General features: G+C 47.1%; 10 protein-coding genes across 10 annotated transcripts; 7 read left to right on the top strand and 3 right to left on the bottom strand.

Annotated features, from left to right (window-relative positions):
• Nucleotides 1-2684: 2684 nt before the first annotated feature.
• On the top strand, nucleotides 2685-3623 carry F5B22DRAFT_385985 (uncharacterized protein). Its single transcript, XM_047971333.1, has one exon. The coding sequence runs from the start codon at nucleotides 2842-2844 to the stop codon at nucleotides 3379-3381; it is 540 nt and encodes a 179-aa protein (XP_047827794.1). The 5' UTR covers nucleotides 2685-2841; the 3' UTR covers nucleotides 3382-3623.
• F5B22DRAFT_385997 (uncharacterized protein) lies at nucleotides 3424-3813 on the top strand. Its single transcript, XM_047971334.1, has 2 exons — nucleotides 3424-3668; nucleotides 3723-3813. The coding sequence occupies exons 1-2, from the start codon at nucleotides 3524-3526 to the stop codon at nucleotides 3770-3772; spliced, it is 195 nt and encodes a 64-aa protein (XP_047827793.1). The 5' UTR covers nucleotides 3424-3523; the 3' UTR covers nucleotides 3773-3813.
• Nucleotides 3814-4693, top strand: F5B22DRAFT_385998 (cytochrome P450). Its single transcript, XM_047971335.1, has 3 exons — nucleotides 3814-4249; nucleotides 4342-4443; nucleotides 4500-4693. Exons 1-3 carry the CDS (start codon nucleotides 3949-3951, stop codon nucleotides 4610-4612), a joined length of 516 nt encoding a protein of 171 aa, XP_047827792.1. The 5' UTR covers nucleotides 3814-3948; the 3' UTR covers nucleotides 4613-4693.
• A 1174-nt stretch (nucleotides 4694-5867) lies between these two features.
• F5B22DRAFT_619744 (uncharacterized protein) lies at nucleotides 5868-7442 on the top strand. The gene has a single exon (XM_047975792.1). The coding sequence runs from the start codon at nucleotides 6047-6049 to the stop codon at nucleotides 6911-6913; it is 867 nt and encodes a 288-aa protein (XP_047827791.1). The 5' UTR covers nucleotides 5868-6046; the 3' UTR covers nucleotides 6914-7442.
• A 287-nt stretch (nucleotides 7443-7729) lies between these two features.
• Nucleotides 7730-12886, top strand: F5B22DRAFT_638524 (ankyrin repeat-containing domain protein; the record flags this gene model as incomplete). Its single annotated transcript, XM_047977597.1, has 3 exons — nucleotides 7730-8780; nucleotides 8836-11154; nucleotides 11289-12886. 3 exons carry the CDS (start codon nucleotides 7730-7732, stop codon nucleotides 12884-12886), a joined length of 4968 nt encoding a protein of 1655 aa, XP_047827790.1.
• Nucleotides 12887-12976: 90 nt separating this feature from the next.
• F5B22DRAFT_385915 (uncharacterized protein) lies at nucleotides 12977-16040 on the top strand. Its single transcript, XM_047971332.1, has 5 exons — nucleotides 12977-13202; nucleotides 13299-13798; nucleotides 13853-14287; nucleotides 14360-15610; nucleotides 15683-16040. Exons 1-5 carry the CDS (start codon nucleotides 13124-13126, stop codon nucleotides 15743-15745), a joined length of 2328 nt encoding a protein of 775 aa, XP_047827789.1. The 5' UTR covers nucleotides 12977-13123; the 3' UTR covers nucleotides 15746-16040.
• A 37-nt stretch (nucleotides 16041-16077) lies between these two features.
• F5B22DRAFT_385698 (uncharacterized protein) lies at nucleotides 16078-17403 on the bottom strand. Its single transcript, XM_047971328.1, has one exon. It carries the CDS (start codon nucleotides 17123-17125, stop codon nucleotides 16280-16282), a length of 846 nt encoding a protein of 281 aa, XP_047827788.1. The 5' UTR covers nucleotides 17126-17403; the 3' UTR covers nucleotides 16078-16279.
• Nucleotides 17359-18757, bottom strand: F5B22DRAFT_385616 (endoplasmic reticulum-based factor for assembly of V-ATPase-domain-containing protein). Its single transcript, XM_047971327.1, has 3 exons — nucleotides 18296-18757; nucleotides 17590-18236; nucleotides 17359-17403 (listed from the first exon to the last, which is right to left on the bottom strand). Exons 1-2 carry the CDS (start codon nucleotides 18575-18577, stop codon nucleotides 17682-17684), a joined length of 837 nt encoding a protein of 278 aa, XP_047827787.1. The 5' UTR covers nucleotides 18578-18757; the 3' UTR covers nucleotides 17359-17403; nucleotides 17590-17681.
• Nucleotides 18758-19124: 367 nt separating this feature from the next.
• Nucleotides 19125-20773, top strand: F5B22DRAFT_385701 (hexaprenyl pyrophosphate synthetase-like protein). The gene is made up of 2 exons (XM_047971329.1): nucleotides 19125-20403; nucleotides 20458-20773. Exons 1-2 carry the CDS (start codon nucleotides 19225-19227, stop codon nucleotides 20617-20619), a joined length of 1341 nt encoding a protein of 446 aa, XP_047827786.1. The 5' UTR covers nucleotides 19125-19224; the 3' UTR covers nucleotides 20620-20773.
• A 395-nt stretch (nucleotides 20774-21168) lies between these two features.
• F5B22DRAFT_649715 (uncharacterized protein) lies at nucleotides 21169-21714 on the bottom strand (the record flags this gene model as incomplete). Its single annotated transcript, XM_047979215.1, has 2 exons — nucleotides 21169-21500; nucleotides 21576-21714. 2 exons carry the CDS (start codon nucleotides 21712-21714, stop codon nucleotides 21169-21171), a joined length of 471 nt encoding a protein of 156 aa, XP_047827785.1.
• Between the last annotated feature and the right edge of the window lie 1050 nt (nucleotides 21715-22764).

Below are 22764 nucleotides of genomic sequence, written 5' to 3'. Positions count from 1 at the left end.
GCCAAGTAGGTCAAATAAGGCCAAAAATGGGCTCAAATCAGAGAAAACAAGATAAAGACAAATTGCTTGACTTGTTTTGACTGTGTGCAGCGCTGGCCACGTCCCAGTGCTCTTGCAGAGGCCCGGACTAACTGCAACACAGAATAGTCCCTACGACGTTAAACACCATAAATCGATCAATCAAAGGGACCTAGGTGAGGGTATTCTAGAGATCCTTGAGCAGAAGTTGAAGTCTTGTTTGTTTCTCTCATGCATTGAATCTTAGCACATTACAGCTGATGTAGTAGCTGAAGATATTCAAGGTGGTCTGTTCTACTTCGGTGGGTTAGTTGCAACCTATACCTAGCTCAGGTACCTAGGTATCCATACCTGAGGTACTAATTATCAGGTACTACATGCATATATGTGCATATGGTTATACAGCTTCTTTGAGCCATTTAAAAAGTTGACCTTACTGAGTACATATAGAGAGGTATGCTTTGGAAGTTGAGGCAGGCGCCACTTGTCCAAGAAGCTAGTTTAGCACACAGAACTAGCCATAAGCTAGCCACATCAACCCCTTTGATCTTGCAGCCCCCGCTTTATGATACTTAAGCTTATTAGAGTGAGCTCAGCTTCAGGCCTTAAACAAGAAGCCTCGAAGCTAGGTAACCTGTTTTTACTCTCAGGAGCCTTATAGTAGTCTAGGATCTTGAGTGCTGGTAGATCAGCTATAAAATCGATAGCTAGACCATATATTCCCCCGAGTTTTAAATGCATAGCTTCTTGTATACCATGAATCTCACGGATGATATCGACAATAAGGCATCATGTCCGCTGCCACGGAAAGCATAAACTTACGAAATATTGTCCCAGTTTAACGATCATATATATTCCTCATTCATCAAGCGCGCCCTTGCAACCTGACGGCTTTCTCCTAAAGTCCAGCCAACTCGAAGAAAGTCTAAGGCGACTAGCGATAAACCCACAAGTATATTAAAGCGTATAAATTATTTATGGAAATATTTAATCTGTCTGGAACTTTATAACTTGCCCCTGCAGGTAGTAACAGGGGTTTGCTGTAATTCCTAATACCTATAATAAATCAGGGCCATAAGAACAAACTCCCTTACTCTCATCTATCATAGATTCGTACGCTAATGACGACGCCTCGATGCTCATATAAAGGGATCAAACCGGTATTTTGAAAGAATAAGAAGACTTCATAGACTCTCGCTTCACCGTCGAAATACCATATCGATGATTCACTGCTCACTCGACCGAGAAGGCTCGTTAGATTGTACCTATTACTAAATATAGCCTGTTATTATCACTATCTGTGGAGTTCCTATAAGAACTTAAGTAAGGGTTTTCATTTGCTATACATATAGAATTTCCTATACATCCTAAAGAACGAAAACCCATAGTAAGATCATTGTAAGGCTTCTACACTTCGCTTAATAAGGGTAGTCGTCAGAAATATATGCCAATCAAAGCTCTAGTGGCTTCCTTAATCCTCCGCAGCGCAATTGGCTAACGCATCGTAAGCTAAGAATCTAACACTATGATAATTTAATCTAATCATTTCTATGGTGACTGTTAACCAGGAGGTGGAAAGTTCAAGCCTTTCCGGGGGAGCTTTTACTTTTTAAAGTTTAATTGATCAAGGGTACGGCTCCCTATTCTACGTCCAAACATTGATATGGAAGAATTACTCGCACAAGACCTCATGCCTGATCTCGTGTTATATGAACATATCTGGCTAGCTGTCTTCTAGCTATAAGATTCTGCTTACGCATAGCGGCTCAACTATACCAGCTCAATAGCCTAGCAGTGCCCATTTTGTTTAGGATAGATTCTTTAGATTTCTCACACGTATCTCATTTAATGATAGTCTCTATGAGCTTGAATAGAAGGCTCTTTATCCAATGTCTAATTCGCGACATGGAGAAACTTACTGCATAATGATTGGCTCATCAGAGCTATGATGATAGAAGGCAGATTACATGACCCTAGAAGCAACTGAAACAGCTAAGCGAGGCTTCACTGTCATGGCGGGGCATATCTAAAGGCCGTAATTTACCCCCTTAAGGAAGATAGGGCCTTGAAGATCTGCAGTCCTGATATATGTGAGAGTCCCGAAATTATTGCTACGGCTAACCCTCTACCTGATCCAACAGGTATCGAAGTTTACACCATGCCATCTCTCTCGCAGTGATATCTCGAAAACCATCGGCGATGTTCGAGATCGCCGAGATAACGGTATCCAGTCTGTCGGGAATTGTCTCAGAGCTTATCTTTTACTGCGGGTATAGGTCTTTCTATGTCAGATACTAATTGTTGTTGTGGCGCTAACAGGACAAAGCAAGGGATAATAATAGGGCTCGCTATGAGGCTGTAATTATGGATCATCACTAAAGCAGACCGCTTCAAAACAAACTTTCGGTGTACTATCGTGGGGGTTATCAGGTCAGGTGGTAACTTGTAAAGTTCCCGTTGTGTCCCCAAGATGCGTAGATAAGCCCTGTGTATAGCTATTTCTGAGCTAACAGTAATTGTGGCAGGACGCACCTTCACCAACGATAAGACGGGCGTATCCAACATCATGCTTCTCCCTTAATGCGCCACTAGGACTTTGTTGTAGCGCGATGAATGGCTAGACTACTATCGCTAGATTCCGGTGAAGTATACACGACACCAGGATATGTACAGCTCAGAAGTAAGGCCACATAAGAGTTGTATGAGTTTCTAGGCTGTGAAAATATCGGAGTCGTTGACTCAACACGGGCACTATGTGTTGAGCGTGTAGTATTAATATAACTATAGTCCGCGCATATTAACTATCCTACTTCTCCTCTGTTCATGATTGTGACACCTCTATTTATCATAATTTTCTCATGCCCATTTTATGTCATGTTACTGATGTATACTGTCATCATCGCGAGCCTATTGGGTGTTGTATCCCATAGGGTATCCTTCATCTACGGCGAACATCATCTCTATTCTATGACTTATCTCAAAATTTGGCTCATTTTTATGCTGTCGATTGCAGGCGTGTTTAGCTTTGCCCACCAAATAGGGAAATGGAATGGAAGTGAAATTAACCACATATCCATCCCCAGGACTCTTCTCCTCCTGAACAGCTCCTACGTTTGCTCATTATTTACCAGCATTGTGGCTTATCGTCTCCGGGAACATCCTTTGAGACATTTCCCGGGTCCCCGTTTGGCAGCGGTGTCAAAATTATGGCATTTATTTCATATATTTAGCACGCCAAATTACTTATTTTTGACGACCTCTACCATACTTACGGTAGTGTCGTACGCACAGGTATGTGTGGATATTGGTTTTTCACACGTCAATAATATGTATGATGCTATGCAGAGACCAGACTTCATTTGATAAACAGCTTCCTTGCTTTGGCATTCAATGATACAAGTAGCAGTCAATAGCAGTATCCCAAGCTCTATCACCTGAGATCATAAGCTAACGTATTATAGGACCCCAAGAACTCACTATTGTGGACCCAGCTGTATGGAAAGCAATGAGTGGAGTTGGAGCGACTTGTATAAAGTCTCCCTGGTACGATCTTATGATGCCATATGTTTCTATACCATCAATCCGGACAAAGGAAGGGTACGGCATACAGCGAAAACGCTGGGATGAAGCCCTTGGTATCCTTAACTCCAGTACGTATCCACAGTCGCACAATGAGGGCAGTAGTCAGATACAAGCAATCTCAGGCTCACTCGGATTCTCACATGGGTGGAAGACATATGCGATGAGCAGCTGAAAATGAACGCAACTCTTTGTGACGCTCAAAACTTAAGGTAAAAGACAGCTTTAGGGCATTTTATCCATTCGGCCATCTGTGATGGCGATAACAAGGCGATTGAGCGTCTATCCCTTTGCGGTGACACCTTTGCCATAGCTATTGGCGGTAGCCACTCCACGTCGTCAATCCTTACCATGCTATTTTATGCACTTGCACCGAGACCAGAACTTCAGATGCAGCTACGGGACGAGATCAAAACTGCAGGAATCATCACACTTCTCAATGATGAAGAGCGTGTGCTGACAGAAGGGGTCGCTGCGGAGAGGCTTGGAAATTTAGTCTTGATGGACGCTTGCATCAATGAGACCATGAGACTGTATCCATCTATACCTTCAGGTGGTGCCCGACAGACAACTAGCACGCGAATTCAAATAGGAAATCATTGGATACCCCCAGACACGGTTGTGGTAGCCCCCAGGTGGTCTATTGGAAGATGTACTACTGCCTCACATCCGATTTACTATGTGTTTTCAGACAGTTTCTCATATATTCCGCGGTTCATCATGCTAACGCAGACTGATAATTAGTGGAGTCGGCATTTGAGAAAGCCACGGAGTTCATACCCGAGAGATGGACTACAATGCCCCATATGGTACAGGACACCCGTGCCTTTAACCCCTTTTCGATGGGTATGGCCCCTTTTTCAGTCGCTCTCCCTCGAAATCTACCACTGATACGATACTAGGGCGTCACTCTTGCCCTGGAAAACAGCTGGGGTTATTTGAGATCCGCATAGTTGCCGTCATGATTCTTGCCAATTTCACATTTACATTTGCTCCTGGTAAAAAAAGCTCATGATGGTGTGGTCTGGGATGCTGTAGATGCGTTTGTAGCTATTCCTGGGGATCTTGACCTTGTCTTCAAACCTCTTAACTAATTAGGGTCTTGAACTCACAGAGCTAGTCAGGGGATGTTATCATATAACATACCCAAATACCAATTGTGGATTAGAATTTCTTAATGCTTACATCAAGGCAGAGTGCTTACTTGAATTACGACTCTTACCCTCTCCAAAGCTTTCCTAATGAGCACTTATGTGAGCACACCTGTTGTTGGCTGCAAGTACAAAACTCATGGCCTAGTTTTTCCCTACACCTTTCATGCCATCTTTTCCTCTCGTTCCATTTTTTCCCATTCATCCTAGAGGCCTCTAAAACTATCCGAACAGAAAATTCCTCACATACTTCGATAATGGCATCCATAGCTGCTATCGAGTCAACTGTAATATACGTTCTGGTAGCCCTTGCCACATCAGGAGGTATCGTTCCTCTTAATTAATTATACCGGAACACATTTAATAACTATTGGAACTTAGGCCTTTTGACCTATTTATCACTATTCTTTTTGGGTCGCCTCAAACTTTCGACTAGTAAATATTACTGAAGCCGTAATCCACCTAGCTTGCGATTTGGTTGGGCCGTTCATCCAAAGACACCCCGCCAACCCATTTCTTCATTTCTTTTGCATGCAAGTTCACTCTTAGAAAATTGAGTAGCAGGGACATGATACCAGTTATTAGCTATGATACTGATAAGATAGATGATAATGACAGGCAACCAATAACACAAAAAAGTGTCGCTGGGAAATCTGCTAAATGGCATCACATGAAAGCGATTTGTACCTTAGTTGACTCCGCTAGCCATCGTAGGGTACAATCAGAAGCTATTACAACTGACGAATACGAAAATGCCGGATTAGGATTCATGGCTTCTCAAGTACTAATACTATACCTTGTTCGTTTATACGTCCGTAAATATACTTTGGCCGACGTGTCTCTACAACAACCTGCCCTGAAGCAATCAATCACCCCCTTGTTGATCTTGTTAGCTTCTCCAACTTCTTAACGACATTCTTTCAGATCGACTCTCAACATAAGACGGAGCAACATCAGCCCAATACAAGTAGCCTAAGCACTATCGTTTCACTTGTAGTGGTATGTTTTACTGTTCTATGCCGGCCCCCTGCATTGGAGCTGAAGAGCCACAGCTCGTGTTCGATCATGTAAGCGCACGACTGACACGCCACTAACTCTAATAGCTGAGAACTATAGGTGCTATCAGCTGAAAACATTTTGCCAAACCCTCATTAACAGGAGGCAGGCAGGCAGGAATTCGGCACTATAAAGGCAGATGATGGAACCTCTCTATCTAACCCCTTGTTAATAGTGTTTCTAGTGACAATAGGCAGTGATCTAAAACCTGCTATTGGGCTTTCAAGCATCAGTCAAACAAAATGCTGTCGATTAGCCATTTCCTCCTCGCTTTCATTGTGGCAACGCCATCAGTTCGTGCGCAGTCGTCCACAACTGTTTGTACTCAAACGGGGTGTAACCAAGACAATTGTTACCGCAATCTTGTCCAATCCACTGCATTCTGCGCATCATTCACTGCACCACCTCAATCTGGAGCCACTCCTACTACAGCAAGTCTCAATTCCATCCAGTCGTCGTGTGGAGTTACTCGTTTATCATCTGCTTGTTCCTGTCTTTATCCATCTGGAGCCACTACCCTCGCAACCAAGGCCAGCATAACCCAGTGTACTACTCTGCCACTCGCCCCATCTCCAACGGCACTCAGCGTGAACTTCGAAAGTGATAGCCAGGCCATATATGTTGGGCGAACCTACAATGTCAACAACTATTCCATTATATCTAACCCGTCGCTTGCGCATTCACCTCCTAATCTCTTCCGCGTAACTTTCACACCGGAGGCCCCAGGCGACTTCACTTCCCGCAACGTCTATCTCTTCGCTACCGGCTTGATGCGCCCATTTACTGATTATACTTTTACGTTCTGGGCCAGGGCAGACGCGTTGACCGACCCAAACGACTCTGACATCGACTACATTAATCTCATCATCCAAGGGCTGAAGAAAGGACCGGCGCCTCCCGACCTTGTGCTGACAGAGAGTCCAAGCACATTCTCCAATAGACTGCTAACTCCAGCCGTGGACACGACTTGGAGACGGTACACGGGTTCTTTCAATTCGGGGGAGTGGCCGTATTTTTACATCCAATTCTACTTCAATAATGGCGGTTATAGCTTCAGCGGGGTCGTGCCCAGTCTCTATATTGATGATGTCAGTCTCGTCCAAGCGTAGGAAGACGCATCGGTTAGCATAAGTATAATTCTCTTAGCTGCACCAAAGGAAAGTTTCATTGCCATGAGACACATATTCAGCGTACTTCTTCCTCATTCGTCGAGTTCTTGATTTATCATTAGAAGGTATTAGTTAATGCTTAGCGTGACCATACTGAACTGATACTCACTAGCGTCTATACACAGCAGCATCTGAGTAGTTTGTAAGTACTTTGACTACATGCAGCAAAATCTCAGGGATTATTAGAGACCTAGGGGCAATATTACAGACTACTAGTTGTTTGGGCGTACAGTAAATGGGCTTCATTCACTTTGCTGGACAATAAACATCCGCTTGTCGAGTGCTCTTGAGCAAAGATGCTTTCCCCCAGAGGGAGGGGGTTGGGGTTGTCTCATTGAGAAGAACTAGGTACCGTAGAACTCGTGTTGAAGGGTCATGAGATGCGGGGCTTTGGTGGTATTGGGCTCAAGCTATTCCAACATCGGTAAGTGGTGATGACAGCTTATAGTGATGTCGATTTTAGGCCAACCAAATACCTTTGCAAGCACAAGGAATATTTGCCCACTTCTATTTAAAGAACAGTCTAGGCCTGTGCCAAGCTAGCCTACATCGTTTCGATTTCAATGATTGAATGGACTATAATATCACATAATCTAGAATACTTCAACGTTCTTGAAAATTGTGGTGAATCCTGTCCCCTCCAAGTTTCAACAATACACTCCTCACCGATCGCAGATAGGCCATGAGTTAGTGGGCCAGTGTTGCATTGGTGTACCTAAGTTAACAAACTTTTCAATCTTCAACACGGGAGAGATCATGTCCGCGACGAGGCTGTACAATGAAGCCCTTGCGGCGTTCAGAACCCAGATGCTACAGGAGCTTAAACCTGGGAAGGAACATGAACTACTCGAGAACTTCCTGGCAACACGAGAGGCCCCCAATCGAGCAGCTGAAGAGGCCAAGTCGTTAAAGGCTCATACCGACAAGAAATGGGGTGATCGAAAGATTGGCAAGGTAACGGTACCAGCTCATTGGATCGACAAGATCATGGAAAACATACAAAATTTCATTAGTGTCGGGAATTTCGTCATGGAAGGGGCGCCAGAAAGTGCCGGTCTTGCTTGGCTTGCTGTCAGACTAACTTTATCGGCGATTCAAGGCAACTATGAGCTCTATTCGTTATTCGGGTCTGGCCTTACAGATATTACAGAGATTATGATATTGATCCCGCACTACGATAATCTGTATGACAGCGGTTCCAAAAAGGCGCGAAAGGACTCATTGGTGGGAATACTCTTCGACAACATCATGGAAGCATACATAGCCGTTCTTCGATTCTCTTTTGAGATCAAGAGGCATGTTTCAGCCAGCTCGATATCAAAGGTCACTCACGTTGTCGCAGATTTCTTTGGCACATCAAAACTAAAATTTCAAGATCTACTCGATAAAATCAAGACTCGCAAGTCAAGAGTGCTCGAGTACAGCATGGCGGCATATCAGGACAAATCACTCAAGTTCAATGATAAACAAGAGGCTGATATGGAATCTCTCAAGAAGACACTGGAAGATATGCAAAGTTTTCATGATAGTGAAAAGAAATACCGTGAAGAATTCATTGCCGAAATACATGCGGTGAAGCAATCCATTGAGGCAACAACCAAGCCGAAGACCCCCTGGGATTTTGCAATAGTCAACTTCGAGAAGACGAAAAAGAAGCTGAGTCCTGAAGACGGTGTGCAAGAGCCTCTGACCACAGCACTGAGTAGGCGTTTTGCAGGGACATGTGAATGGATACTCGAAGATAAGGATTTTCTCAAGTGGCACCAAGCGAATTCCAACGAATTACTCTGGGTTACCGGGAGACAGGGTATGTCACCCTAGTTATCAATCTGCTATAGTGAATCATATTGACGTTAACATAGGTACCGGAAAATCGACGTTGCTAGGGTTCATCACCGAGCATCTTTGTGATAATATGGACAAAGATAATACGATTCCAATCTATTTCTCATGCGAGACCAACACTAAAGCAATAAAAGTTTGCAACTCTCTATTGTATCAGGTCTATATCCAAGCAAGGAGCGAGCGAAATGATTTGCTTCTTCTAGAAGCTTGCAACGCAGTGTTCTCTAACGCTAAAAGCGCTGAGCTTAGCAATACCAGAGGAAGTGAGCCAACGGCGAAAGCTAGAGGGGGTATAGCCCATATCATTGGGAATGACGACAGTCTAGCGGATCTTGCGGTAGCCATGCCAAAACTATCTGCGCTGTTGAAACGATCCATCGTTGTTATCATTGACGCCGTTGATGCTTTGCAAGCTGATGACCAAAAGCACCTGATCGACCAGCTTCGGATGGTACTTAACCCGACTACCGATTTGGAACCTTCCAAATTTCAGATCAAAATCTTAGTGGGCTGTAGAGTGCCCTTGCGGTCCGCGTATACGGAGTTGAAAATGGAAGATCGCAATCATCAAGATATGAGAACCCGGCTATCTGCGGCACTCAAATCGTTGCAAGGAATAACCCAAGAAGAAACGGATAAGGCAATGAACATCATACTTAAGAAAGCCGGACCAAACTTCAACTATATCACGGAAACCGGGATCCCGTTCATCCGCCAGCCATTCCAGGGCCCGCTAGACAAGCACTTGGAATTGCTGCCTGAGCCTCGCGAGGTATCCAACACTTACGAAGAGGCGATACAAAAGATGGAGCCCAATTACCTAGATCTTCTACGAGTCGCTGTTACCTGGTGTTTGTTAGCACCAGGACCGAGGATGTTAACGGTAGAAGTCGTCATGGATGCTTTCCGAGGCACATACCAAACTGATACCCCAGATAACGAGTCACTGACGGGTGAATACAGTGCTGAAGTATTCCCGCTAGCCTCGCATCTAGAGAAAACTCAATTGGAAGACACTCAAGGCCCTTTCTTAGATATGGAACTTGACGACGCTTCCCCTAGTTTTGTTTCGTTACGAAACTATACTGAAGTGAGAGAGTTCTGTGTCGAAGGTGCTAGTCATCAGAGCTCCCATGAAAACCCTCAAAATGAAGAAATTCATATGTGCTCGCGATGTGGGGTATTCATGTCAGGGCCAAAACATCTAATTGTCTCTGAAAAGGAAGGCCATTTAGACATTGCGTTAGCTTCACTACGCCACCTCAACCACCCTCTATTCCAGAAAAGGGCGCAACTACTTTTCTATGAAACTAGTCTAGCTACTGAAGAGCTAGAGCCTCAGAAAGCACAAGAGCAGCCTCTCGTAGATGGCTCCTCTGAAACTCCTGAGATGAACACGAAAAATGCCGCCAACATGGAAGGGGGTACGACGATAAACGACGGTACCAGTAAAGCAGATGTTGTCACGCTCGTGGCACGTCATGAAACTACTACAGATGAGAAAGACGACGCGGAAACGAAGCCTGACGGTGAAACCAAAGAATCAGAGAATGACGATGACAGCGATGGATCAGTAGATGAGGAGGATGATGATGCAGAGAACCCAACTGGTGGAACCGAAGAGGATATTGACCCGGTCCCGGAGTTCAGCTCCAGATACGAAATTCACTACTGGCCGTATCACCTTCGCAAGGCTGAAGACCTGTGGAGCGAAGAAGAGCGTGCAGGAAATGATAAGTGGACGCAAGTACTTGCTCAACTTGACCGCCTCTGCGAGAATACAAACGTTTTTGGATCCTGGCAAAGAGTCTTCAGCTATCGAGAGTCGAGTACTTATTTGAGATCCTCAAGAAAACCACTTCACGTAGCCTCCTACCTAGGCCTTGTGAGTTGGGCTAAGCACCTCCTAGACCGGAAGCAAGACCCAAACGAACTATCAGGTTCATATAACGCTTTACAAGCGGGCGCCCTGAGAGGTGCTAGCCCAGAAATGCTAAGATTGCTCCTCGAGAGAGGGGGCGATATTAACGCACAGTCAGCAGATGCAGCACCAGCTTTCCACACATGGCTGATTCAAGATGCCAGCGTGGATACAGTCAAGCTCATGCTAGAACATGGTGCGGATCCTCTTATACATGGCAGGCTCGAAGGTTTTACCGCGCTACATCACCTGGCTTGGAAAGGAGAAGACCCCGATGCACTAGACCTCATCTTGAATCATTCTTCAGTTAAAGCCAGCAGCAATTACATCAATATCAAGAGCAAAGACAAGGAAACTCCTCTACATGTCCTACTTTGGAGAAAAGAGGTTCCTATTGAGCTTTTGAAGGCCTTTCGTAAGTACTGCTTCCAATATATCTTCAGCACCAGCTATTCCGTGGCAATGTTCGGGTTAGAAACTATCAACTGTTGCATAGCATTCAGAGACACAAACAAGAAAAGGGGATTCAAACTAACTCTAGCTGTGTAGTGGATCGTGGTGCTAATGTTAACGAGGACGATAACTACTCAAGGCGGCCGTTGCAACTGGCTAGTATATGGGGCGAACTCAAATGTCTAGAGGTTCTGCTTCGTGATGCTGAACTGATTGACGACGATGATAGTTTTGGAAACACTTCTCTGAATTTCGCAGCATCATACGGCCACGTGAAGTGTGTCGACCTGCTAATTCGTAAGGGTGCAAATATCCACCGTACTAACAAAGCCGGGCGAACGCCCCTTCACGAAGCTGCTTGGAGTGGAGAAAAGGAATGCATCGAGAAGTTGCTAGAGCATGGCGCTGAGATCAATTGCCTGGACTCGCACGACAGAAATCCCTTATTCTACGCTTGTCAAGGAAATTCGGAAGATACGGCTGTCTTCATCCTAGACACATTGCTAGAGAAGAAAGTCCCCTTCTCCGAGATCAACAAAGCCACGAAAGGGTTGAGGACGCCTCTCCGCCAAGCAGCATCAGCTGGGTATGAGCGAGTGGTACGAAAGCTGATCGATAACGTCAAGGGAAACAGTGATGTAGCCAGTCTTCAGTTAGACCAAGAAGACCGAAGACACGGGATGACACCACTTCACCGTGCAGCATGGAAAGGGTATGCCGAATGTGTCAGGGCTCTGCTTGAAGCAGGCGCCGATGCGAAGATTCTAGTGAACGACCAAAGCTCCAGAACAGCTCTTGTGCTTGCCTACGAGAAATGGGCACTCAGCCATCAGAGCTCCTATGAAGACACCATCTCTCAATTAATCGAAAAGAATCCACTAGCGGCGAAAAATGACGCGGAACTCTTGTGTTTATGTGCCGAGAATGGCAGCATTGAGATCATCAGACAACTTCAGGGAATCGGCGCAGACTTTAGTCTTCGGGACCAATTTGGCTGGACACCTTTGGAGTTGGCGAGAAAGCTCCAACGAACTGAGGTTGAACAATTGCTCAAGAAACAGATAGCTTGGAAAGGGCTACTTCCAGGTCGATGGGAAAGGAGCGATCTCAAAGGTGCCATCTCGGAGGACGGTCTAAAAATCACTTACGCGAACGGAACACGCATCTGTGTCACTACGGATCGTCCACTGCCGGCTGGATTGGATGATTTCTACTTCGAAATCACCAGCGAGCCCTTTGAGACACAGTCCATAGCAGAATATCCGGAGTTTGCCATAGGCTTCTGCACCCTGCGTGGTGATACTATCGATTTCCCGGGGTGGCCGCCGCGGGACCAGGCGAAATCAGCGGCTTCGTGGGCTTATCACGGCGATGACGGAGGGTTTTACCGTAGCACCGGCGATGGGCAAGGAGGGTTCTCGGACCGGGAACTTCGATACCAGTCTGGAGATACAGTGGGATGCGGAGTAGATCTTACTACAGGCAAGATCTGGTTTACGAAAAACGGCCAATTGTTGAAGCACTCATTTCAGGATGTGCATGGGCGGCTATTTCCCGTTGTTGGTCTGCGGCAGCCAGTTTGCATTTCCACGAATTTTATAGGTCCTTTCAAATGGGACTGCGATGGAGAACGTGACGAGCCCGATGGTAATGCAGCTGCAATTGCTGGCACGGCTGCGATAGCATCGAAATAGTCCTGAGCATATGGTTATTTCCTATTTATCGCCGAGTTATTTACTAGTAATGGTCAAATGCGGATCGTCTTACGTAAACCTCGGCTTCGGTCTTTGTCTTGCGATCCTCGGGTTTAAAGCTCCAGGAGTACCGAGATTTCGATGAGGTATTCAAACCCAGCTCACCAATTCAACTCTAGCAGCCTTACATTTGTAAATAGTTTCCTTTGATTTTAGCTGTATACCGAATTCAAAGTCATGACCGAACACCTTAACCCCGCGGCTCGCAGACGCCATCGTAACAGAGAAGCTAAGAGCTGTGAACCTTGCCGAGCTCGTAAGCACTCCTGTTCAGAAAGCCGCACATTGGGGCTCACAAAGCTGGAATTTCTATCATTCTCTATTTTACAATAGACCTAATTTATCTAATTAGGAAAAATCAAGTGCGACCGAGGATCTCCATGCCGGCCTTGTATGAGATCAAGGGCGTCACTGCTCTGTACCTACAGGTCGGACCACCTCGTATCTGTATCACAACCCTCAAAGACCCGTCCGCTTGACTCCATACAAGAAGAGGATGTTCTTGCCAGTATATCTGACGATCCCCATAATGAAGATCTGCCCAGCTCGGTTGAATCACCGTGTATAGATCGTGCCAGTGATAGCTCAACGTCGAGCTTGTCCCATCGAGTTAGTGTCCTAGAGCAACTATTACAACGGCCCGGGCACAGCAGTCCGCATGACAGTTCTTTAAAGGAACTAGAAGCTAGACTATCCAAAATAGAGCGAGACATCGGGACCTCGCAGCCTTCTCAGTCAAGACCATCAGGCCAATCCGACCTTCAAATCAAACTGCCACATCCACATCTCCGGGCAGAGCACGAAAAAACAAGGTTATTTGGAAAGACGCATTGGGTTCATTCACTTGAGCAGGTACTATGTTTGTGAATTGGTGTAATTTTGTTCCTGGCTAATTATTGACGACAGTTCCGCATCCTTTCTCAAATGCAGTCCAAGCCATACTCCGTTGTTGATGGAGAACAGGGGTTGACTAATGGACCTATGCTCGAAGCTGCCGGTGCTCGTCGTCGCGCTAAAAATCACGGAGCTAACCTTCTGCAAGAGCCTATGCCTGGACTTCGCAAGAGTATCCCATCTAGAAGCATTTGTGACCAAGCGGTGGATGGCTATCTTCGAACCTTCGAGCCAATGTTCCGTATTCTCCATATTCCTTCGTTTATCAAGGAGTATGAAAGTTACTGGAGTCAGCCAGACCTAGCCCGGACCGAGTTTCTCATGAAGCTCACATTGGTACTCACTACCGGTGCCATCTTCCTAACTGACCGAGCTATAGCGAGAGATATTAAACGTACTGCTCGTAACTGGGTGTATGCTGTGCAATGGTGGCTTACAGGTCCCACGGTAAGATTTGAGGCACACTGTTTCCTAAGCTTGATTCACTTATTTCATGGGCCATTGCTAACATAGAAATAGGAGCGTGACGCTATGAGCATTGACGGGGTCCAAGTATTCTGCCTCCTATTATTGGCGCGCCAAACCAGCTCGCTCGGTGGAACGGCATCTATAATCACGGAGGCTCTGTCAAAACTATCCTTCACATTAGGTTTACACATCGACCCTCGCTGCCACGCATCAGTGACGCCCTTCGAGTCCGAGCTGCGCCGACGCCTCTGGCCAACAGTCCTCGAGCTGCTCACGATTAATTCTTTAAATTCTACCCTTCCACTTCTACTATATGCCGGCGATTATGATGTCCCATTACCGTCGAACATCTCGGATTCCCAACTCGGCGATATCAAAATTTCAGAAGTGAACCAATCATTCACGAACCACGAAGCAATGGACTGTTCGGTCCAAATCTTGTTTTCGAAGTCGCTGCGCTTACGCATGCAAATAGTGCGAGAATTGAACGACTGCAGCCAAAAGATTTCGTACGAAAGAATCATCTCACTATCCCACAGTCTTCAAACACATTGCCGTGAGCTGACAGCATTCTTTCATCCCGATGAGATCAAAGGACCAGAAAAGACCATCACCCGGGGATTCCACGAGAAGTTCCTCGACACATACCTCCGGCGGCTAATCCTCTTCCTCCATCGCCCCTTTATGCATCAGTCGCGCCACGACGCCCGCTACCTACCATCACGGAAGATTAATCTAGACTCCTGTTTGATCATGGCTTCACACACTGAAGAGATGGACCTCCCCGGCTCGGTCCTCGACGATTTCTCCTATTGTTGCATCTCTGGCAGCGGAATGTTCAAGGGCGCACTAGGGCAGGATGTGATTCTGGGGATAGCACTTGAGATTGTAACGCAGCTCGAGGAGGAGGAGCGCGATCGTCTACACGACCCGTGTGAAAAGGATATTCCTGCCCCCCGCACCGATCCCCTCGCGCTCCTTGCCCGAAAACAGAGGGAGCCGCTCATGCGGTATCTGCGCCACACCGAGGTGCAGTGGAAACACGTCATACTCCTCGGCCGGCCGAGTCTGAAGCAGTACTTGTTCCTGGCGTGCATACTCAGCCAGATCGAAGCCATGGAGGTCGGTCGCGATATCAGAGCCGCGATGCTCGATACGATTCGGCGCAAATTGTATGAATGCGCTACACTCCTGCGAGAGGCGCCCGCGTACAGTGATGCTGAGGAGGTCGGGTGGGCGGACGATACATCGCCGGACACGATTGACAGCATGGCTCTCTTCGGATTCGACTTCAGCACTTTGGTGAGTTCCCACCCCTTCCATTTGCCTTTTCCCAGGTTTCGTGTATTCGATTTTTGACGCTGTTGTTTCAAGGATCCTTCGTTTGCGATGGATATGCCCTTCTGGACTAATACATCTAGCACTACTGATGTTTGAAGTCCATGTGAGAGCGTACCACACTGGCCATCATATGTGTATATCCTGACATGAAGCTTTATGCGCAGTCTACCGCAAGCACTTCTGGTAGATCTATTGCGCTGTATGAGAAAGGTCCAGCCTAGCCTCGCGTAACAATTGAATACTCTAAATGAGCAATACCTACTTTCTCCTCCGTTACTACTTGGGATGCCATACAAAATAATGCTCTACGTCTGGGACATTGGGTGACCCATATGTCTCGTCTAGCTTAATCCCTGTGGTTTAAATACACCGCAGGGTGGATAGTGCTATAGCGGTAGGTCAAGGACGAAGAAGTTTAGAAGAATTCTGCACTGGGTACGTGGTATATCTAGAGTAATTATATTTACATCTTGTTCTACGTGTCATGGACTAGTCTGGTTAAGCACGGATAGCTTACTAATACAAGCACATAAACATCACCTATTTGACCGATTAGAGGCCTCACCATCGCCATAGATGCCTAGCACTAGGATAGTAAAACAATTTCTAGGTGCACACAGGCCGTTTATTTCAACTTGTATCAACTGCGTCGCTCCTAGAACTAGCCCGAGTCTTCGCCCTCCGCAGCGAGGCATGGCGTCGCGCATGGTATTTAACATCGGTCTCGTGGAGGTGATTGTATAGCATGCCGCATTCCTTACACTCTGTGTAATGTGTCTCTCTCGTCGAGAGACTCAATGTGGTCTGCACTGAGGCTGTTCTGTTCTCTCGTCGCCTGCTTTCTCGGGGTTTCTTGCCTTCTGGTCCATCCCTAGTTATGCCTTGGCTCCGATTCAAAGCACTAGGTGTTGCTTCCGACAACATGGGGGCGCCCTTATTTGTGAACAGACCCGTGCTGCGTATATTATCCACTCGTTCTTCGCCATCCTGGTTTCCCTGGCCCTTATCAAGACTCTCTTCTTCATCTACTCGCCGTCTGATGATACGAGTCTTCAACCTCCGCGCTCCTCTCGTTCTTGTAGTAGTGGCAATGGGTGGCGATGATGGCGATGTACTTGTAAGTTCATTGGGCTCCGATACTGGGTCTGGGGAAGGCTCTGAGGACGGTGAAACACGCGGAAGCTGTGGTATTATCTTTCCGAAATAGGCAGTAATTGTACCCTTTCTCGTTGGTATTGGTGAAGACCTTAATGATGAGCCTGTGGCACTCTCTTCAGGTCCCGAGGAGATAGAATCGATTCCTTTATCTTCAATAGAAGTAACAGAAGAGCCGCTGAGACGTTGTCGCTTTGAGGGAGGCTCGGTCGATTCCATAGATAATACGCGTTTGCCGTAGGTTCGAAGCGTTCGTCGACGGGGCCCCATAGGGGATGATTTCAAAGAAGAGATGTATGGACGCTCTGGCTTCCTTGACATCCTGTAATAACGACGTCAGCCGAAGCCGCCACAGCAATGGTTGGAGCTGTTAACTAACCGTAATCCTTGCTTTGCCAGACAGTTGTGCAGATCCATTTGGAGAGATTCAAAATGGCAGCATAGAGCACACAAAAAAGCGAAACGATTCCAATGTTGAATATACAAGTAATCAGGAAATAGTCGTCAAGGAGAAATATCTCCGGAATAGAGCGATTGAGGTAGACAGCAATGATTTCAACAAGATGCCAGTGAATTGTTGAGGAAAAGATACCTGAGTACTTAAAAGACGCGTTAATGGGTAGCAAGAGACGCGTCGCGACCCGAGAGAATGGAATTGTGACGTGGGGTGGGGCTGCAGTTGCAGAGCGGGTCGAGTATCACAGATCGCCCGCCAGCTGGTTGTCAGCTGCCAGCATGTCCTCTACGTAATTGGATTATGAGAGCTGTGAGATGATGGCACTCACAGGCAGGGCTTACATGAGATAGAAATGGTGAAGTGAAGAAGTGAAGTAATTAGCTAATTAAAAGAATAGTGAGTTAATGGAGGAACACATCTTCATATTTTCTCCTTTACCCGTCGTCGAAGATTGGTATCCAGCCCATGCAATTTGTCTTTGACTCCAGGAGTCGGTTCTTCAAGATCTACCTCAGCGTTTTCATCACCGACGACCCACGTTTTGACCACCTCTCGGACTTCCCTCTTGTTGGTTTGTTTCTTTTCGCTTTGAGATATTCTCCACGTGAATGCAGAGTATACAGTCACTTCTATGATGGCGACAATGATGGCTCCGCCCAAGCTAAGGAATAATCGACTCGATACAGGCCACCACTGGGCAAGCTTCCAAAGCGCAGCTCCACATCCGAAAACGCTGACTAGAAAGTTGATGATTAAGGTCATCTGCTTCTGTACGTCTCCGAACTCGATGTCATCCACAACCTCGTCGGATTTCCTGGACGGTTTATTGACTTCAGCAAACGAATGCGCCATGGGAGCCAGGGGGAATCGTTCGGCAAATGTCTCCCGTGCGGGTGCATTCCGTAGCATGCGCTGGTACGACCGTTCTTCCTCTTCGATCCGAAGTCGTGCCATCAAGGCTTTATATTCGTCAGTCTTGCGTTCTGTTAGCTAACCACCGCGATCGTCAGTAGCACTGAGTAGATTGGACGAACTGGTTCAGGCTTTGGTGGTGGCGGAGGCACGTAGAGAGCCGATCCACGCAGCATATGTTCCAGTCTAAACCCAGCATGGCCGTTTGCCTTGAGTGTCTTGATTGTCGCGAGGATTTGTCCATGGCTTATAGGTTTCCCAACTGCAGGGTCCTTCATGCAGGGTTCACCGGGCGTGGCATCATCGGACTGAGCAGTGCCACTTGAAGGTATGGAGGAGTCGATGGAATCCCTCAAGATCGTGAGCGCCTCCACCATCGGAGATGTCATCGTTAGGAGCACCATGTTTGCGTTCGATGTCGGGCGATGATGCGAGTGCTCTGGGCCATTGTAAAATGGTGGAAACCTAGGGGTTTATACCAGCATTGCCTACCTGTGTAGGTAATCTCCCATTGAAGTGGAATTACCTACCTACTGGTAGAAGCTGGCTCGAGCTTAATTAAGCTTAAGTACCAGGTAAGTACCTGCTGTAAAGGGTGCCCTAGCTAGGTGGTGTCGGTGCTCTAAACCTCCGACCTCAGCCGCCCGAGGTTCAGCCACAGCACGCTAGCCCCACCAGATGGTACTGTACGATAGTTGCCGTGTACCTGCTACAGGTGGCACGTACAGATAGCATGTACCACATCTAGTGTAATACGCCGGGGAGTACCTGGATAGCTCGTTACATCGAATTTTTGTGTACCTCGTTCCAGTCAATGGCGAATAATTATCGGCATCATCCGAGAAAACCATTCTTCCCGGGTCGCAACGAGAAATAATAACTTCACCCTCAACCTCCGCCCCCCCGCCTCCCGCTCCCGGCCCGGCCCAATTCCCTCCAAGTCGAGCTGCCGCCTCGCTTCCGCGCCTGCCATATGCTTTAATATCCTTATTCGACAGCCCAGCCCAGCTAATTGGGCCCTTGCGACCATCGAGGTCAGAATCCCGCGGATATGCAGCTACGAACAGTCCTGCTCCATGCGCGTGCAGCTGGCCGCCCTGCTGTCTCCTCAATCTGTTCCGACTGCAGAAGAGCTTCTTTGCTCAGTCCGACGAGCGCAACCTTCAGAGCCTTGTACCACCATTCCTCACGACGGTCCTCCGCCTGGGCCGCTGCTGTCTCGGTAGCCTCCAATGTCGTCTCGAACGCTGTGTCGAGGGCCACCAAGGGCGATATGCATATCGACCCGCTCCGGACTGTGGCAAAGGAAATGAAGTTTTTGACAGGGAATATCAGACAACTTCTAGGGTCCGGTCACCCGTCGCTAGATCGAGTTGCTAAATATTACACACAAGCCGAGGGCAAACACGTGCGGCCACTCATAGTCCTTCTAATGTCTCGCGCCTCAGCTCTCTGTCCTAAGAATGATTCCACTCCGGTGTCCCTACAAGATTCTATAAACTCTTCAATATCTCCTCTCAACATATTGTCCGACGTTAACCCCTCCTTCCCCTTGTCTGGCTACTCATCCGAACCAGAATTTACGGAAAGCGATATTCTCCCATCACAGCGACGATTAGCTGAAATTACAGAGCTAATCCACACAGCATCGCTTCTTCATGATGATGTGGTCGATCATTCTGTGTCACGTCGAGGATCACCATCTGCAAACTTCGAATTTGGTAATAAAATGGCAGTGCTAGCTGGCGACTTCTTGCTCGGCAGAGCATCTGTTGCGTTGGCCCGATTGCGGAATGCTGAAGTTATCGAGCTTCTAGCTACTGTGATTGCAAATTTAGTGGAAGGGGAGTTCATGCAGCTAAAGAATACGGCCCGCGACGAGCGAAACCCCACGTACTCTGAAGACATCTTCAATTATTATCTACAAAAGACATACCTCAAAACCGCGAGCTTAATATCGAAGTCGTGTAGAGCAGCGGCGTTGCTAGGCCGGGCCGATGCGATCACGGTTGATGCGGCCTATGCTTATGGCCGAAATCTGGGCTTGGCATTCCAGTTAGTGGACGACATGCTGGACTACACCAAGTCTGGGAAGGATCTAGGAAAGCCAGCCGGTGCGGATTTGGAGCTAGGTTTAGCGACGGCCCCCTTATTATTTGCATGGAAGACCACTCCTGAGCTGGGCGCCTTGGTGGGAAGGAAGTTCAGCCAGGAAGGTGACGTACAAAAGGTAAGTTTTAATAGCCACTTTCCGTGCTAATTGTGTCTTACTAAGATGAAATAGGCACGCGATCTCGTCATCCAAAGTAATGGAATAGAACAAACAAGAGCGTTAGCTGAGGACTACTCTCAACGGGCGATCTCTGCTCTCGAAACTTTCCCTGACAGCGAAGCAAAAGATGGCCTCATCGATATGGCTATGAAGACGCTGAAACGCCAAAAGTAATTAGTTGTACAGCATTACGGTTGTAAAAATAAAGCCACATAGAGTTACTAGATCGAAGAGTGCGCTTGTACATAAAGGCATGGGCTTCGCACGCCGGCGTTGCATTGCATCTACATATTGTATAATATTGGAGAATTAGCTACATGAAAACAGGTAACGGCAGCTTCCAACTCAGTAATATACAGTTTACATGATGGAATGAAAGCAAGAAATTTACAGTAAAAGAACAATATTAAGTCGCCACAACAAATGATGTGAGAACTGGTCCGTCGTACACCTTGACCACTCAGTCGTGACCTTTTGGAATTTATGGCACTGACTGTATCAGTGCCCAATATGTCCAGGGTATATCATCCGATGCTCTTCTTCTTAGGATTATAGTCTGCACAATACAGGGATAACAGAGGATTCTACTCTTGTCAGACACATTAAAGGTAGGACATTCGAGAAGAGAACTCACAAGCGCGCTAACTTGACAGCATACCCTCACGCCGGGACACTTATCAATCTCATTATCACCTAATTTAATGAAATCAATATTGTTAGTTTTCATCCTGAACTAGATTCTAACAACCAGAAAGCGATAGGTGTCTCGTGAGCAGGAGGCAGACCGTACGTCCACGCCGAGAGAAAACCTAAGAAAGATATAATAAGAAAGAAAACAGGGAAGAACTCACAGATGACCCCGTTTACATCGTTGGGGTTCAGGTTATACCCATAGATCTCGGCGAGGAACACCACAATCGGCAAATCACCTGCGATCGTGACCCGACAACACTGGAGCTCTCCGCCGTTGCCACCAACTTCTTTGGCGCACTCTGGCGAGGGGTTCGGCGTCCATAGGATTTTCGGGGGATCGCCATTGCCTAAATTTGCGAGAACTGGAGGACATTGTTCAGTAGGGATTTACATCAAAGTCGGGAGAGAGGTCACAGTGGGATGTGGCATGTACTTACGGCTGATTACGGGAGCGAGTGGACCGGTGGCATTGGGCGGCAGTAGGGGCCCAATTGGCAGCCCGAGGAGGTCAGGGGCAGGAGCCCCGGCACCGAGATGAGCGAGGAAGGTGAGTGAAATAACGAGGAGGGACAACATTGTTGTAGATGCTTGCTTAATGCTGTATTGTTTTATATAGAGCGGAACGCTAGGCTTCAGGAAACTGTCAGTATCTTGCTTTTGTGGTTTCAGTCCAATTGTACCTACTACTGAATTGTACGCCCGTTCAATCTGAATATGGTATCCGACGGCGACACGAAAGAGAGACTAACGCCCGGAGTGAGCTGGAGTGAGGCCGGGCAAGCCAATGACGAGCTGGAGCTAGACATACCTCGACTTTTTGTATCAGGAAGACAACTCGTCAATTTAGCTCCTCCGCATCGTTATTCTCTTCGAGGATACGTTACTTCAAAATACCTTCAACTTCAAGTAGGGGGCTTGGGGAAGGCAGTCAAATACGTGGAAGGGAGATCGCGGTTTATCCCCGAAGTTTTGATCAAAGGTGATGAGGATCCGCGTTGCTCTCTCACAATCCCCGGCCAATTATAGCCAGAAGGAGCGCCAACCTCTTAGATGAGTAGGATGTGTAGTGGTATTCTGTTTGAAAGCATGATCCCAGGACCGTGGATAGATAGATAGGTAGGTGGTAGGGCGGATGGTCACTTGGGGGCATTCGTATGTGCAGCCTCCATGTAGGTAATTTGATGACACTGCATAAGCGAGCATCTAGAAGTCCAGACTCAGCCTGAAATCTTACATGGAAAGGCATCCCGGACCAGCCATGCACTTTGCTTCCTTTCCGCTCGGTAAGACTAAGTTCCCCCTTTACCGTGTAGGGCAGTACCAGCGTACTGTGCAGCGCTGGAAGAGCGTGAAACATGTGATTTATCACCTTATAGTCATGGTGCAAAGGCCCAGCTCGCAAGCCACCAAGAGCCTCTCTTAGCTAATATGGACAGGACGTCACTTTAGTGTCTCTTGTATCGTCAAAACTCAGCATCGACGCCCCAGTTAACCCCAAGTGTCCTCGTAGGTGGCTGATGCTTGGGTCGTATTATTTTGGCTCGCTTCGAGCATCCAACCTGTTCTCTCTGGCACTGCCAGGTACGGTAGTTTATATTCTGCCGATACCGGTATTATTCACAATGC

The sequence above is a fragment of the Xylaria bambusicola genome (genome assembly GCF_022495145.1).
Source record: "Xylaria bambusicola strain CBS 139988 unplaced genomic scaffold F5B22scaffold_45, whole genome shotgun sequence".
Taxonomy (NCBI): domain Eukaryota; kingdom Fungi; phylum Ascomycota; class Sordariomycetes; order Xylariales; family Xylariaceae; genus Xylaria; species Xylaria bambusicola.
This window is presented reverse-complemented; position numbering and strand designations above follow the sequence as displayed.

What these genes read in the sequence shown, in the direction of transcription:
- F5B22DRAFT_385985 (XM_047971333.1), top strand. Translation starts at nt 2,842, where the DNA reads ATGATTGTGACACCTCTATTTATCATAATTTTCTCATGCCCATTTTAT.
- F5B22DRAFT_385997 (XM_047971334.1), top strand. Translation starts at nt 3,524, where the DNA reads ATGAGTGGAGTTGGAGCGACTTGTATAAAGTCTCCCTGGTACGATCTT. An exon ending in CCTTGGTATCCTTAACTCCA is followed by an intron (nt 3,669 to 3,722) that starts GTACGTATCCAC and finishes AAGCAATCTCAG; the next exon opens with GCTCACTCGGATTCTCACAT.
- F5B22DRAFT_385998 (XM_047971335.1), top strand. Translation starts at nt 3,949, where the DNA reads ATGCTATTTTATGCACTTGCACCGAGACCAGAACTTCAGATGCAGCTA. An exon ending in CAGGTGGTCTATTGGAAGAT is followed by an intron (nt 4,250 to 4,341) that starts GTACTACTGCCT and finishes ACTGATAATTAG; the next exon opens with TGGAGTCGGCATTTGAGAAA. An exon ending in CTTTAACCCCTTTTCGATGG is followed by an intron (nt 4,444 to 4,499) that starts GTATGGCCCCTT and finishes ATACGATACTAG; the next exon opens with GGCGTCACTCTTGCCCTGGA.
- F5B22DRAFT_619744 (XM_047975792.1), top strand. Translation starts at nt 6,047, where the DNA reads ATGCTGTCGATTAGCCATTTCCTCCTCGCTTTCATTGTGGCAACGCCA.
- F5B22DRAFT_385915 (XM_047971332.1), top strand. Translation starts at nt 13,124, where the DNA reads ATGACCGAACACCTTAACCCCGCGGCTCGCAGACGCCATCGTAACAGA. An exon ending in GGGTTCATTCACTTGAGCAG is followed by an intron (nt 13,799 to 13,852) that starts GTACTATGTTTG and finishes TATTGACGACAG; the next exon opens with TTCCGCATCCTTTCTCAAAT. An exon ending in GGTGGCTTACAGGTCCCACG is followed by an intron (nt 14,288 to 14,359) that starts GTAAGATTTGAG and finishes ACATAGAAATAG; the next exon opens with GAGCGTGACGCTATGAGCAT.
- F5B22DRAFT_385698 (XM_047971328.1), bottom strand. Translation starts at nt 17,125, where the DNA reads ATGTCAAGGAAGCCAGAGCGTCCATACATCTCTTCTTTGAAATCATCC.
- F5B22DRAFT_385616 (XM_047971327.1), bottom strand. Translation starts at nt 18,577, where the DNA reads ATGGTGCTCCTAACGATGACATCTCCGATGGTGGAGGCGCTCACGATC. An exon ending in CACCACCAAAGCCTGAACCA is followed by an intron (nt 18,237 to 18,295) that starts GTTCGTCCAATC and finishes ACAGAACGCAAG; the next exon opens with ACTGACGAATATAAAGCCTT.
- F5B22DRAFT_385701 (XM_047971329.1), top strand. Translation starts at nt 19,225, where the DNA reads ATGCAGCTACGAACAGTCCTGCTCCATGCGCGTGCAGCTGGCCGCCCT. An exon ending in AGGAAGGTGACGTACAAAAG is followed by an intron (nt 20,404 to 20,457) that starts GTAAGTTTTAAT and finishes AAGATGAAATAG; the next exon opens with GCACGCGATCTCGTCATCCA.